The sequence below is a fragment of the Bombus vancouverensis genome, chromosome 1, assembly GCF_051014615.1.
Source record: "Bombus vancouverensis nearcticus chromosome 1, iyBomVanc1_principal, whole genome shotgun sequence".
In the NCBI taxonomy this organism is placed as follows: domain Eukaryota; kingdom Metazoa; phylum Arthropoda; class Insecta; order Hymenoptera; family Apidae; genus Bombus; species Bombus vancouverensis.
In genome coordinates this window covers 6,290,129-6,306,176 of record NC_134911.1, presented here as the reverse complement: position 1 = coordinate 6,306,176, position 16,048 = coordinate 6,290,129, and the positions used below count along the sequence as shown (strand labels likewise).

Below are 16,048 nucleotides of genomic sequence, written 5' to 3'. Positions count from 1 at the left end.
ATAGCTGCTAGTCTTTTCATCAGCGAGCTTTAATTAATATTTACGCGAGGTCTCTCGAGCTGGGATATTATTTATTCGAAAGGCGATTCGAATTATCCTAGTATAATATTTTCCGTATTTTCATTGCAAAATGCTAATTTTGAATATACATGAATTTTTCTCTGACTTTTAATTTTTCGACATAATATTACTTTCTCTGTATTTGGAGTTTAAATCGACTGTAAACGTCCTTTAAATAGTTTTATTCGACACAGCGTTGTTCGCAGAGAAAAATTCTGTCGCTATCGATATAATCGAAGTTTATCTAGTTAATAACCTATAGAAGGGGAGGAACAACAGATGAAGCTGGACGTTGTCACTTTTCACAGAGCAAATTCGATTTTCGGACTAACCTTTTGAACTTTACACTGTACAGAAATCGTGTTATTTCTGTTGAGAGTATCCATAGTTAAAATTGATTCACAGTTAGTGTATAAATACGTGTTGCCATTGATGAGTTTATTTTCGCGTTTTACGTGGGTTTCACTTTTGACATTCACAAAAGTTTCGTCGGTACGAGAACGTATTTTCCAATAATACATCGACGACATCAACATCAAGCTATCTTCAACGTTTTATCATCGACGGAAGAATTTTCCTAACCAACCCACAAAAAGTAATATTTTTCCCCAATAGAATATCATAACGGAGTTAAACGTATAGAAAAGATGCGTACGATGACGAAATTTAATTAAAAAGCCATCCCGCAAAAAATTACCAGCACTCTGGCACAGCTCGAAATCGATAATTCGGACGATCGAAAAACTCTACCCCCGACTGCGGAACGGCGACGATACGCGTTTGGTCAGCGACACGTGCAAAAGTTCTACCGTCGGTATTACGAGGGCCGCTGCCGCCTATTACACTGCGAAATATACACATATAAGCGCAATCGAAAACGGTAGTTGAATACTACAATTGAAAGTAAAAGCCAAAGTGATTTTGATGTAAAAAGAAGCAAAAAGTTTGGTACGGAAGGTTTCCTTACAAGGTTTTGTTTTTGAAACACTCAATTTTGAAAACTAACGAGATACGGCTACAATTGATAATAAGTGTATCGTAACAGTCGAGTTATCTCATTAATGATTTAAGATTTGCCACTTTCGAAACAGATTCTTCTTTCAACAATAAATAACGCATACATTTAAATTTGAAAAAAGTAGGTTAGATTATATTCTTTAAATGCAATACGTAGCCTGATTTATCTTAGGGATCTCATTAGTGTTAAAGGAACAATAACGATCCGGAACAGCCTTCACAAAATTTATCTTGAAAAACAAATATGTATGTTACAATCAAGTTAGAATTACAAAAATGCTTCATTTTAAAATATGTATTACGCTATAAAAGCGAAGTAATGAAAGACGGAAAATGGTGAGCAGAAAGGTAAAAACACAATATGATTGTTGCATTGATGAATTATAAGTGGCAGTTTTAATAATAGCGTATGCGCGAATACGCCGATTCTGAGCGCGAGGCACGTGCTTTTCTTTGCAAAAAGGGCGGAAAAGAGCGATGGAGGGGGGCACCTGTTACCATCGCGATACATACATTATTTCGCGATATCCCGAATGATCCCTATTAAAGCCGCGAAACGGGTCATTCACGGTTACCGGGACGCGTTTATGCTTTCCGGGCAAATGGGATTATCGTCGAGTACGCTTGTTTGCAAAAGAATACGCCCATCCGTGGTAACCAGTGAAAAACGACGGAGAAACGCACCTTCGAAAACGAATAATCAAAGTGATGACATCAATGTTGCCTCTTATATTTAACTCACACGACGTTTAATAAGTATATTTGCTTTTATCAATATATGCATGAGTGATTCTCATAGGTATATGCTGCACCGATACAATACAGAAAGGATAAAAGGTAACAGTGACCTTAATACGCGACGAATGAGACGAAGATGTATTCACGGACACCTCTTTTCTCTTCATTTGTTGTTTAATGTCATGTACAAAGTTATTAGCGACGCTATAAATGAGTGTACCATGGGAGAGAAACAGTAGCATTAACATTACACGCGTTTGTACTATATAGAGTAATTTGATTCGAATTGAGATAGATAGCTTAGCATCTAATATCGTTGATGCGGGCAGAACGTTTGCAGCAATCAGGTACGAGAGAAGAAAGAGGTTACACCCTATGAGTCGGTGCGCGAAAGAATGCTCAAAAATATTTAGCAACAATAAACTAGCACGGGAAGGGTGGTGCGACATCTTTTGCAGCGTGATGGTAGATCTTCCGAAATTGATCGTGCTTCGCAACGCGCATACTCTCATTACTACTTGCATATGACAATAAATGGACTTTTCCCCCATGGGAAGTATAGACCGTACATGTGCGAACGATTGGATAACAGAAACACAACTTTGCGATCTATGGACGAGTACAAGTTTTTCGAACGTAAATCATCGAATGGTGGTGATGACAACTTAGAGAAGATTGTTTTTATTCAGTGAGAGAGACTGAGAGTTAAGGGTGCGTCTAGTCTTAGGCGAAAGTATCGATAGACAAGAATCTCTTGTTTGAGGGAACAAAACGACCACAATGTACACATACACTCATTATGAATCTTAATACTAATAGATTAATCAAAATGACTAATTCTTAATATTTCACGCAAATCTGATAGATTTATAGCAAAACAAGTTTGATTTGGATTTTCAGTGACTTTTTGTAAAGTACACAGATAGAGGTTTGTTGGTTCCCCCGTACTATGTATTTTTAAACATATCTTTCACTCTGATTTCTTTATTGTAAATTTCATACGTTAGTCGTAGATACTTTAGTTCTAACGCTAAGCCACTTCGACATACATATACGCACGGTCGTCGACATCGTGTGATACGGTTTCATTTAACTATGCCGTAGTACTCACCGATGGTGCGTCGCGTGCCAGAAGGGTAGAATCCAACAGACAAGACGAACAAGCAATATTATCCAGTGGTGGTCGACGATTATTAGGTGACCGGCACTATGATGCACGCTCGACAATGGCTGGCACACATTAAGTACACTGATGCACTACTTGATGTACACGCACTCTTCACCGGACAGAAGCCACCGATCGAGACGAAAGAGCGGCAGTTCGGCACACACGTATTATTATATGCACTGACTGTTGACCGGGCTGATAAGTCGTTCATTGGTTAGCCAGCGTTTCAATAAAAGAATTCGCGAACCGCCTCACCTCTCTTGCTATCCTAGGCCCACGGTGGCCATTACACTCGCCGCCGCAACGAGAGAGCGTGTTTTGCTTTTTTCCAAGGGGACCAACAACTCGCCCGCTCCGAGGCCGTGGAAGCGACTGTTCTCGGGAGATTCGCGGTGCGGTCTCATCGACCAATCGTGGACCAGCTTTCACCGAGCGCCATCTTGCCCAGCCGAACACAAAGGGGCCAAAACCCGAATGTTTGCGTAAACGTCCGAACCTTAACCACCCCTACCTACCCGATCGACGTATCTTCTCTGGATTTTCTCATCCCTAACTTTCAATACAGATTTTATTGTAGGATTACCCGCCCCTCTCTTCCTTTTTCCACTACGTATCAAACCAATTCGAAACTAAGAATCGTATTTTCACCGATGAATCTTCAACAACGATGTCGTTGCATTGTTTACTGTTCCTTTTGAGGGAAATTGGAAGCGTTAAACGAGAACGATTGTTTTTATATTAATTAAAGAAACTTTCAGATGTTTCGTCAGTTATATTTTTCAAGTATTTTAGAGTCTCTTCTTTAAGAGCGAGAAGCTTTAAAGTAATCATGTTGTTAAATGTATTAGTTGAAATTATAACCTTTAAATGGATATTACTGTTTTAAAATATTGATAATTTTTTACCAGTAAGTTTCTTGGTCATATGCTTTGAGGTTGTATAAAATATTTAATATGAGAAATGTTAAAAAGAGGAAGATGTTAATGTTATAAGCCTTTTTAAAATAGTAGTTATAAGGATACTACTAGTGCCATCATTGAGGGAGAATTGGAGAATCTACTCGGTCGATAATGTTATGACATTACGAAATGATACATAAACACGTGAAATTTTTGAGGTTGTGGTTTTCAAGGTTAAATTTGTTTTACTTTTATTCTCGATTAAATTTGTATTATTTGGAGTCTAATTTGGTGTCGTTGAATAATTTTGTATCGCAACTGTTTCATTGATATTTATGTTTGTGTACTCTTTCTTATTGCCAGTAAATAAAAAGTTAATATAAATAATCGTTAAACAATGGAAGGAACAAGTAAAAAAGGAAATAAAGTATGGACTGATGACGAAAGATTAAAACTTGCTTCAAAATTAGACGCTGAACTCGATGAATATATTAGTAATTTGGAAAAGAAGAGCTATACTGAAGGATGGTCAGAAGATCGGTGGGAAGAGGAAATGGAAAAACATCCATTTTTCATGAAAAAGACACCGGAACCTGGAGAAGAACTTTCTCCATTGATGGAAGGTTTACAACAGCTCAAATATGGGGAAGATGAGAATACACCTGAGGGTTTGGATTAATTTATTCTTATTTAGTCTTGTAACCATGTAATTTAACCTTGGAATATCATAACAGGGTACTATATTCTTGTTCGGTATTTGTCTTAACTATTTCTAAGAAAGATAGTAACTTTTTGTTATTTTTGTACAAACACCAAGACAATTCAGGAAATTAAAACCTATTTAAAGTGATTGTTGTTTCAATAATAGTATGTTTTTCAATCATCTAGACTCTATTTTTATTTATTTTTGCAATTAAAATATATATTTCCAGCATTATTGAGATTGCAGGGTTAACAGTTAATTTAACAGTATAAATGTTTATATAGATATTGGTAATATTACATTTGCATATGTTTTATAGAACTTGCAAATAATTATAAGGAAGATGGAAATTTCAATTTCAAGTATAAAAATTATAGATTAAGTATTCTGAGTTACACAGAAGGAATAAGAGCTAAATGCAAAGATATTGACTTAATGGCTCAGCTTTATAATAATAGAGCTGCTGCACATTTTATGTTAAAAAATTATAGGTATATTTGATATTACACATATTTTAATATTACAGTCTTGTTCTAGTTTTATGAAGGTTGTCTTTTATATAAATTACAGATCAAGCTTAAATGACTGCAAGCTTGCTTTGAGGTTAATACCAAATTACACAAAAGTTTTGAACAGAGCTGCCACTTGTTGTTTTCATATGAAAGATTACAAACAGTGTATTGACTTTTGTAATCGGATACTCAATAAATCTCCTAATGACGAGATAATATTTCATTTAAAATCACAAGCAGTAATTGAAGGAGTAAGAATATCCATACTTTAGTGCATATAAACTTGAGAAAGTATTTACTATGTGCAACTTATATTTGAATATTTATAGGAACGTCTGAAAAGAGATAAAAGAAAACAAGATAGATTAGAAAGGAAATTAAATAAAGAAGAAGAAGAATTACTAAATGTAATAAAAGAAAAAGGTGTTAATTTAGAATCGATCGAAGGGAAAAGAAATCCAACTTTAAAAGATCTAGAACCTCAAATTCCACAAGAGGCACATTGTAGTTCTTATTTGGATGCACAAAATAAACTCATTTGGCCAGTTCTGATTTTATATCCTGAAACAAAGCAGACAGATTTCATACAAAATTTTCATGAGGATACATTGTATGCTTTTATATCATATAAGAATCTCATGTTATACAAAAAATTAAAAGTTATTTCACATATAATAAATTTACTTATTCAGGTTCATAGATCAATTAGAAGAGCTGTTTAATGATCCACCTGAGTGGGACTCACACAGACGTTATATTCCTGAAAATATAAATGTTTATTTTGAGGATAAAGATAAATGTTCTCTGCATAAAGTGAACGTCGATCAGTCTCTAGGGCAAATATTGAAGCACGAGCGGTAAGTTCATGAATTAAGATACAGGAAATTAAAAATGCAACCACTTATGAAATAAAAAATTTCAGACTTATAATTCGCGGGGGAACGCCGATGTTTTTAGCACTTGTTAAGTCCAGCCAGGCGGAGGTGGGATTTTTAGCTATGTATACATCGTAAATAGATTTATAAAGAAGATCTACACACCTATTAATATAATTAGAATTAATTAGGCAAACTCATATAAATTGAAGAAGTGGAATCCAAGATCCGTTTTAATTATTTTATATATTTTCATATACTACATAAATTGTTTGCATTTTTATATTTTCAAATTTCTCATAAATTATACAAATTTACAGTCTAGTAATAATTATTAGTGCTCTTATCAAATAAAGTTTAAAAAGCATTTTTCCTTATTGAATCAAGAAATGCTTTTGTGTACTTTTTTACGAAACTTTTTAAAAGAGTCGCATGTGGGTCCCACTTCATATTAACCGTAGAAGGGACCGATATAGGTAAGATAATTGATCGAGCAGTGGTGCCACCTGTAGCCTGTAACACCTGCCAGAGCCAGATGGGCATAAAGACTCAGGGCCTCAGTCAGAAATTCAGTTCAAGAGACGCTGTAGAACGTGTGTATGCGTCCCGAAACGGTTACTTTTCTAATTGTTACGACTAAATTGTGCTAATATAGTGACGAAAAAGTGTTGTGCCAGAGATACGATCGAAACGATCGGAAATCGGTCCTTTATCGGTGATGCTGAAGGTTATCTGGTTCAAGTTTGAATTGTGAAACAAGAGGACCTTTACAGCGTGGGAGAGAAGCGGAACGGGACACAAACGATGCCAAAGCAATGCAGGCAAAATTTTGTACTTCTTCATTTTTTTTTCTTCAATCGATCTTTCTATAGCGGCTAATTGTTAGTATATTTACTAACAATTATTTTTTTATTTTGTTACTCATATTTGTCTTGCATATTTTACGAAATGAAAAGTATTCGAATTCCTTTTCACGAACAGAAAATTTGAATTCAGACTTAAATTGTTCAAATTTCATCTGATCTCAATTTGTGGTACGAAACGGAAGTTCATTGAACCACTAATAGGATCTGTGATTTCAGTTTTCAGAATAACGGAGTTGGTTAAAAATATGTATAATTTTTGCGAATAACGTAAATTTTTTATATTAGCAAGAGTAATTTCATTTTTATATAACATCCCGCGAAAATTTCGTTAACTTTTATTACCATGCCGAAAAAGGAGAAAAATTTTGTTAATCACGTATGCAGATTCGTTTTAATTTTCGACGTAATGTGAAATTGCAGTTTCATAGAAACGCTGAATGTTGCATTGCGTTGATATCGATAAAAATCACGCGTATCCGGGTTTAACAATTTTTAAAAACTACGCTCCACGGGTGAACGAGTGGAAAATAAAGAAAGAACGCATTCACGGAGTGAATCAGTGTCAGATACGCTACAACTGACGTGATGTTATTAGTACATACCGATGAGACAATGGCGCGTGTTAAATTATTCATGAGGTCATTGTTGCATCGTAACGCAGATTCAAACGTCGAGCAATTTGAGGTGTGATGAAACCGCTGCGTTTGACTCGACGAAATTCGATCGAAATTGCCAGTAAATTCTACCACGTTGATTAAATTTCATTCACCTGATCTCGTGAAAAAAGAAGAAATTAATTATACTAGAATTAAAGTTATGTTATGTGGGATATAAGTATCTCGTGAGAAGAATTTCGTAATGGAATTATATCTCGAAGAACCGTACAGAAATTACATATACTACACGTACATACTCGCAACTACCTTTCTCTCATCGTTCCCCTCTCTCCTCTTTTTTTATCCTAACAAGATGGTTGTCCTCTAGTCTAGTCAAACGGATCTCATTGAATCACGATAAGAGAAACCTTAAGCCATGCATTATTCGTCTATTTTCATTCGATCGAATTAAGGATCAACGTTTCGGGTAAAATTGAGCATATTTTATGGCTATTCCTGTCATGCTACCATGAAGTATTTTACGCCGTATAATCAAGAAAACATGTGTTTATCGCTCGAGGATAAAGTATAAGTACTAAAACTTCCTTGAGCATCCTTCCTCTACAATATATTTATGCTAATTTATACATGTAAATTTTACGTAAGCTACTTGAGAAAAACTAGCCCCAATTATAGATATTTTTCAAACATGCCTATAAGTTAAAAATAAAAATAAATGGATTGTCATGTGAATCAGTCGATGGCCGTAATTTCATTATCTACGTACAAAGTCATGTTACGCGAGTTGCTAGTGAACAGGACAAGAAACACTGGCCGGTTGTCAGAGATAGTGGGGGGATGGTTACGTGTCCTAGTTTCGCGGACTACGGTGGACCACGATGCATCTTTGTCCGATGCCCCGAAGCAAATGGCCGGTATATGTCGAAAGAGTTACGTCAGGCGGGAAGAAAAATCCGCGAACCGGACCGGTTGTAACGACGAGTCAATCTGTTGGAGAGGAAAAAAATTCCAAGATATCGTGCGCGAGATAGAATCGCGTTACGTTCAGAAAGACATACCGAAGATAGCTATCTCGAACCCTGTTCGATGTGTACGTCAGTAAAAAGAGAAATTCTTCTGGCAGAAAGAACGGGTTACTGAGAAAATACCGTACGAACACGCAATTACGTGCGCGTGAAATTCGACGAACGGTAATTAAAAGATATTTCATTTTTTTTCTACTATTTTGATATTATATTTTATCTACATTTTTAATGTAGCGTATTTATGCTTAATAATTCCTATGATTTATTCTAACTTACTATAGCTAATTATGGTTTTTTAAAAATGTTGTTTTTGAACGTTATAATTGAATATCTGTCAGAACGTAATCTCTGCACTTTCTCCTTTGCTCTGATTATTTTGTCTATAAACACGGTTAAGGTATGTGCAAGAAGAACATCTGCCATTTATTTCTCTCTAAAGTTGTCTATATACACTCTGGTGCTGTTCGGTTAATGAAAGTGTTAAAAAAGGAACGAGAGAAAGTAGAATGAAAATATCGAGGCGGTGTTTTTCTCTAACCATTTCGTCTCCAACTTGTACATTTTATCTCTTTCTTTTCCTTTTTTATTTTTATGTTTGCGAAGAAACGATCGAAAACAATGTCTCAATACGAAGCAGCGCTGGGCATTGTCACAATAGAATTACACTCTGATCCGTTCCATCTCATGCAAGACTGTCACGACCAGACAGATTCGGATCGTCGGCGACTCTCTCTTTGTTAAGTCTTTCTCTATTTTTCTCTGCTTTTCGTTTGTTCCTTTCCTACGAGCGATGATATTTCACACGAGGCTATGTATACGTAGTCATGTAGCTGCATCAACGACACGGTCTAACGGCATTCAGTCGACCTCATCATCCCGCTTCTCCACATTCAGTCGCACACATTCTTGCATTTTTCTTTGCTCTTATATTACTTTTACCAATTTCTGCTACTTTTCTCTCCGTTCCATCCGCATTCCCTTTGTTCTCTCGCTTTTTTGCCACTTTTCGCTCTTCTTTCCTGTCAGCTTTTCTCTCATCATCCTTTTCTCTCCCTTTTTCTCCCAAAGTTCGCTATTTTCCTCTCATATCCGCGATCCCTTCGTCCGCTCCGTCTATTTTCTCTTTGTACGCTTGGTTCTTCCATATTTCTGCCCGCGACAGAAACTAAGGGCATCCATTAAACCTGACTGGTCTTTCAATAACGGAGATTAATTTCGATTGTTTCATCTTCTCGGTCACGTGGTTAATCACCTGAAGTCTCTCCAGCGATGTACCGACGTATTGTCCAATTAGTGCGTTTAAAGACCGATTGGCGACGCGCGAATAGACCCACGCTAGATTTCAGAGGGGCAAATGTCTGTTAAGGAATTTATTACTTGTGTTCTTGCAAACCGCAAATGACATTTATGCCATATTCCGTGACATTAATGCTCATGCAAATTATTACTATGTATACAGAAGCGCTAGATGCATTTAATAATTACAATCCTAAATATCTTATGACCGAGGACACATTAAGGATATTTATGACAATTTATATTTTTATGAAAACGAGCAAAGTAGTAAGCAAAGATTTATTTGACGTACCGAGTATTATGACAAGTGCTTTGTTTTAAGATACTGTATGTAGCGTGTGTGTTCTATGCATTTTTGCATTTTCAAATTTCCTATGAATTTATTTATTTTATTTGTGATATAATGGAAGGAAGACGTACTAGAAGGATGCATTAATCGTCACGTAATTACGTACGTTTTCCCATCGATGAAAAGGAAAACGTCTATCGAAGTATTCATTTACCCTTGTTAATATATCTCCTATTACCCGCTCTTAAGATAGATTCTGCGGGTCGTTATCGTTTTTCATTAACATAACAGGTACATATTAATGTCAACGATGTCGCGTCAAGGTTCCGATTACGAAAATCACCGTGGCCAACGATCATCGAGACCAGTTTCAACGTAACTTGTTCTCCTTTACAGCTGTGGAAACACCGTTTGGTTATCCACGCACTCTCCAGATATTTATCTGTGTTTTTCCTTGTTTAGTCTCGTACAGGAAATCAATATGATATTGTTATAATTTATATGTCGATAGGCTATGAATTTTTGAGTTTGATTATTAAAGATTTTCTACTTTAAAGATTTGCAATTTTTATTTAAAAAAAGCTAAAAAGAGGAATATTTTTTGTTGTGGAAATAACATAAAACAGTTAAAAAGTTTTTCACACATCTTTTGTTAAAAAAATATTAGAAAATTAAAAATCCCTTATGACTACTTCGCTTGGAATTTTTCTACTATTGTGATAATTGTATTCTTGATAGTTAAATTCTAATCTGCATCCGAAAATTTGAATGTGAATTTAAATTTAGGATAATCGTATGCTCTACTCTATTTCGTAGGTAGAGCTTGTCGCTCTAAATGGTAGATGGCACAACGAAACCTCTAATTTTTTCCACGATCAGTATGTCAGAACACGTGACACGAAATCTCGCAAGGTGTCAGATTTATCTTATATCTCGTCTACTAATGATTCGCCTGCAAATAACGAACAACGCAATTCGATATCGCATCACTCGTGTGAGTTCGGCCTTGAACGAATCACTACCGGTTTTTTGTTGACGATCGTGCACGATTCTGCACGAATTAATTGGAACAACCTCCGAGTCCGACCACTATGCGTACATAATTTTGGCGGGACAGGAACGGACGGTAATGGAGGAACCCTTAAACAATTTGTAAAAAACGATGCGCGGACGTGTGAATGCAATATATTACGTTCGTGCAACTGCTGCTCCAGTTACGTCAAGAGCGTTACCCGACGGCGTTGTTCATGAATGCCAACGTAAACTCATTTTGAGAACATTGAAAAATAACTGAGAGGATGAAGAGAGTGGGGAAAACGCGACATGATTAAGCAATGCTTGGACATTGGAAATGGATCGTGTGTTTGTTCGTTGAAACTTTTCTTTTTTTTTTGCGGATTTACTGCCGAGGAATTGCTTGAAATTTTTAGTGAAAGAATTATTATACTGTAATAGGTGAATTACGCTATTTAACGAAATTCATTATTCGACTATAGGGGATATAGAATTTCATTTTGTAGCATTATGTACAGAGGTCGACACTAATTCTGGTAGAAGAAATCTTTGACTGGAGAAAATTTCAAGAGTTTTAGGACTTTCAGGAGGTTTGGAATGTAAATGTTAAGCTAGGTCAGGATAAGATAAGTTACAGAATGAAACAGGGATGGGTGATTCAGTATTTAAGAGGGAAAACGGAAACAAAAATTTTTAAAGAATAAGATGACATGGAAGTTGGTAAATTATACAACATGGAAGAGTTCATGCAGCAAAATTCTCTGTTCTAATTATCTTCTCTTTTAGGTCGTAAAAAGAGGAACAAGACCACAGTACAGTGAAAAGATACATGCAATGCAATTTAAATTTAAAGAATTCTAACTTATTGTTAGTTTTATTAAAGATTTAAGATAAAGGGATTTGGAAGGAAAAATTTCTGTTTGAAACTTTTAGTTTACAAAAAAACGAACAAGATTAGAATACAATAGAAAAAAATGTTCATATGAAATTTTTAATCATAAAGTACTTAAATGCAAGATTCTAATTTAGATATACTTAAGATTCAAGATGAAAGAATTTGCAGGGAAAAATCTCTCTTTTGTCCGTCTCCATTGTATGTATATATATATATATACATGTTGTTTTCGAGCGCGCGACTTACGTGGAACCGCATTGTTTACAGTTGACACAACGTGAAACGGTGAGAGGAAGAAAAGATCACGCTGCACGTCGTCGTCGTCGAGAAATCTGGACTCCGAGCGGTATTCGAGAAGAATTCCGAAGCATCGTGGATACAAAATCGCTTGACATTCTGCACAATAACTTGCGGTAAAAAAAAAAAAGAAAAAAAAACGAAAGAAATAAAAAGAGAAAAGAAAGAAATAATTCGGTCCAAAAGGTGAAACACGATATATGGCTTGACACAATTTCAGACTCGTACATGTGCTGATCGTCCGTCGCAGATTCTGCAGTTTATTACAAGATCGAAGAAACGACCAGAGTCCAGAATCTCGGAGTTTTTTCCCCTCTCTTCTAATTCCGGCATAGTCCTTAGCTTATCGCCGAGCCTATACTTATTGCCACTCGTGGCACCTCTCTGATGCAAGAAGTGTATCGGATAAACGGAGAGAGAAAGAGAGAGAGAGAGAGAGAAAGAGAGAGAGAGGCGTTCGTTAAGCTTTTTACGATTTTCACCGGAACGAACGTGGTCCAATTAATGCGATTACTATGCGCCGGAAGCTTCGCGTTGTCGTAACGGGCACGTTCAAATTTTAATTCGAAAAGAGAATCTTAATAGCTCTTTGGGATTTTAACCTCGTGCTTGGTAAAGAACGCTTCGTGTAGCTAAGTGGTCGTTAAAAGATAGAAAGGTAGAGGATAGAAAAGGAAAAAGAAAGGGGGTCGAGGGAGGAGAGTGAAGGATTCAAGGATATGACATGAAAAGCAGCGCGAGAATATTCATGAAAAAAGAGGATACTAAGGGACCGTTAACTTTAGAAGGATCTCCCTTTACTATTCAAAGCAGCTGGGAGGGAAACATACGCGGGAAAACAACGACAAGGCCACGCTTCACTCTTACATGCAAATTACAACGTTTCTAAGTTAACTGGAAACTGACGGTGGTCAGAGGGTTGGAAACTTTTAGACACGTATATGCGAGCACACTTAATTGACAATTAAGCGGGAAAGAAGCGGAGAGGGGGCGACTTTCTCATTTAGAATACCCGCAGCGTGGAGCAGAGGATCTTACGGGAAAACAATCTCTCCTGCACACGGAACGGACGGTCCCAGTGAAAAATTCAATTGCTGGCTTGAATCACGTCCCTTGATAAAGAATCGCCGGAAAGGAATTTCCGTTCGGGCGCCAGAAGGGTTCCTTTTTATTCCTCTCCCTTTCTCTCTCTCTCTCTTCTCTTTCTTACTGCTCTTTCTTCGACTGCCGAAAGAATAACCAGCTCCAGTTTCCTTCATCCGACGAAACGGATCCACCTAAAATTTTTATTGATAGACCATCGAATACCTCTTTGCTCAAAAGAAAAGTAATCTCGATCTTGAGGAACGTTTGAAGGAACCAAGAAAGCGATCAATCATTCAGACACTTGTTACGCGGTTCATCAAAAGGTTAACAACTGTGGCGAGAGAGAAGTCACGAAGAAGTAGAAAGAAACGCAACTAAGTTCGACTTCGATCTTGTGAGGAATTATAGAAAAACTAGCTGTTACGGTGCTGTACTTGTATAATTTAGAAAAAAAGAAGAGAGGAAAAGGAAAGGACAGCGTCTAGTAACAAGACTAGTAATAGACAAGTAGTAAACGGAATATAAGACAGCAATTTATTAATTATCAAACAGCAAAATTGAATTGAGCAACAAATCTAGCGACGATCGTCAAACAATTTCAATAATATTAAGATTCTGTCCATCGAAGTACTTCCTCTAATGACAGAACTAACAGCAGCTGAATAGTAAACGAAGTATAAGACGGTATTTCATTAATTTAGTACTATAGTCAATAGAGAAATTCAGTTGAGCAACAACTCTGCAGAACTTGTTGAACAATTTTAATAACGTAACGATCCTGTCGTAGTCGACTAGTAGACGAAAATAAGAAACTATTTCATTAGTACTTAATCAACCGTATACTGGATAGAGCAATTGAATTGTACAGCAGGTATATTGACGCTTGTCGAGGAGTTTTATTAAGTTAAGGACAGTGTCCGACGAAAGGGACACTTTTTTTCAAAACGGTGGAAAGGAAGTCACGAAACACGGCGAACCACTACGGTATCCACTACACGGGCTCGTACGCTTATAGCAACGGAGCACCGAGCGTGTACAACAGCTATCCGACGAACGGCGGGTTCGTGCAGTCTCATCTCCATGAAGACTATCGGCCGATTTACTTTTACGTAGCACAGCCCTATACTATCCCGTACACGTTCGCCAAGAGACCGAGGCCATCGTCGCTGCTGAGGCCAGGCAAACCTCGGAGCAACTGTCGCGTCAAGTTTTCCAAGAGGCTCGGCAACGGCGACTTCTCGCAGAAGGTCAAGCAGGGCGAGTTCTCGAGAAGCCTCAGCCAGGTGCACTTTGTCGAGAGCCAGGGGCAAGGTATTTATCATCATATTTTTCTTCATCTAAATATATACATCATTGTAGGTGACATTTAGAGAATCGATAGTGAGAGTCAAAAGTGAGCGATACACCGTAGAAAAATGATGTTCGTGTAATATTGGTTTACGTATGATCGTTTTTATTATTAATTTGTAATCCTGCGTATTTTACATCCTTTCTGTCAATCCATTTTCAATTTATATGTGCCACATTCATGCGTTTTTAACTTATACAATTTTATTTATAACAAAAGTTTTTGAATAAATTTTGTGCCTTCAAGGTGCATGTTGAACCTTTGACTCTCACTGCATATCGCACGTGTGTTTTGAAAATATGTCACAACTTGAGATAATTCTGTTCTATACTAAGACGTATAGACCAAGAGAGCGATTCTTCGTTCTCCCCTCACTTTGGTAAAATTTAAGGTACATGTTTTTTGCCAAAACGATGTGTTTAATACAAGTCACTTTTGCGACGTTTCCAGATAGGTTTCCGCTTTTCCTGAAAAGCACGTTTCAGCTGATTTGTGTTTGAAATACACGCGCGAATGTAACGCGTTAACATTTCGTTGTTCGACTTAATTGAATATTGTACCGTGTTTTATCGTGTCACTCGATAGATTCAATTCAAAAGCTGGTCGTAATTTGCTTACGAATATAAAATTTCTGCTTTTATATTCTCGCAATCCAAAGTTTAATAACATCTCTATCTCGATATATTTATATTAAATATTGTACGTAAAGTAGAAAATTTTGTATTGAATTTGCAGTAATCGAGTTCAGCTTGACCTTTTTACAACGTGCTAAGCTTTAGATATATTATCTTTCTAAATATGACAAAAGCCGTTGAAATGATCAATTTATGCTTCACAAAACCATTTTGAGAGTGTCTTGACAAAATGACCGAGCTGCTGAACGAAAGGAAAGCAGGAGAAGGATGAACTTTAATGCTCGAAATAATTGGAGAATTAAAATAATTGCTACGTTGATGTTGTCGTTTAATAAGCTGTCGGATACGCTGTGTGAATTCGATGTTTGATAGGTTGCTTGTTATTCACTGGCCTTGCTTCCTTTCATCCTTTTTCCTTTAGAATAGCCTGCAGATTAAATATCGTCAGATAAGCACTCTATAAATTTTTATTATCGAAAGAATAATGTATCCTATTTATTCTATACTGTTCACTTTGACGAGTACAATATGTTTCGGAAATTCGACTTCACTCTCTATATTCTTTTTCCAAACACTTTTCATCTGCTTCGTACAATCCTATCGCTCTGAGAATTCCGACAAAACAGTAATTCATCGGACGGATGAAAAAGGTTTCTGGAAAAGTAGCGTAATATTTGGTCTAGGCGCTTTCACACCAGCAGTATTTTT

At 36.6% G+C, this 16,048-nt stretch overlaps 3 protein-coding genes across 5 annotated transcripts in view; 2 read left to right on the top strand and 1 right to left on the bottom strand.

Moving 5' to 3' along the window:
• LOC117160721 (uncharacterized) overlaps window positions 1-3,363 on the bottom strand; it is a 124,880-nt gene extending 121,517 nt beyond the window's left edge. For all 3 annotated transcript variants that reach the window (XM_076624026.1, XM_033341659.2, XM_076624099.1), the window contains exon 1: window positions 2,927-3,363. The gene's annotated coding sequence lies outside the window, so the exon portion shown is untranslated. The remainder of the gene's footprint in view (window positions 1-2,926) is intronic.
• Window positions 3,364-4,090: 727 nt separating this feature from the next.
• Dpit47 (DNA polymerase interacting tpr containing protein of 47kD) lies at window positions 4,091-6,197 on the top strand. Its single transcript, XM_033341661.2, has 6 exons — window positions 4,091-4,550; window positions 4,905-5,076; window positions 5,156-5,348; window positions 5,427-5,707; window positions 5,790-5,954; window positions 6,020-6,197. Exons 1-6 carry the CDS (start codon window positions 4,280-4,282, stop codon window positions 6,108-6,110), a joined length of 1,173 nt encoding a protein of 390 aa, XP_033197552.1. The 5' UTR covers window positions 4,091-4,279; the 3' UTR covers window positions 6,111-6,197.
• Window positions 6,198-6,496: 299 nt separating this feature from the next.
• Window positions 6,497-16,048, top strand: part of LOC117160723 (uncharacterized) — a 23,159-nt gene continuing 13,607 nt past the window's right edge. Inside the window, exons 1-3 of the mRNA XM_033341662.2 lie at window positions 6,497-6,803; window positions 12,242-12,387; window positions 12,492-14,668. The gene's annotated coding sequence lies outside the window, so the exon portion shown is untranslated. The remainder of the gene's footprint in view (window positions 6,804-12,241; window positions 12,388-12,491; window positions 14,669-16,048) is intronic.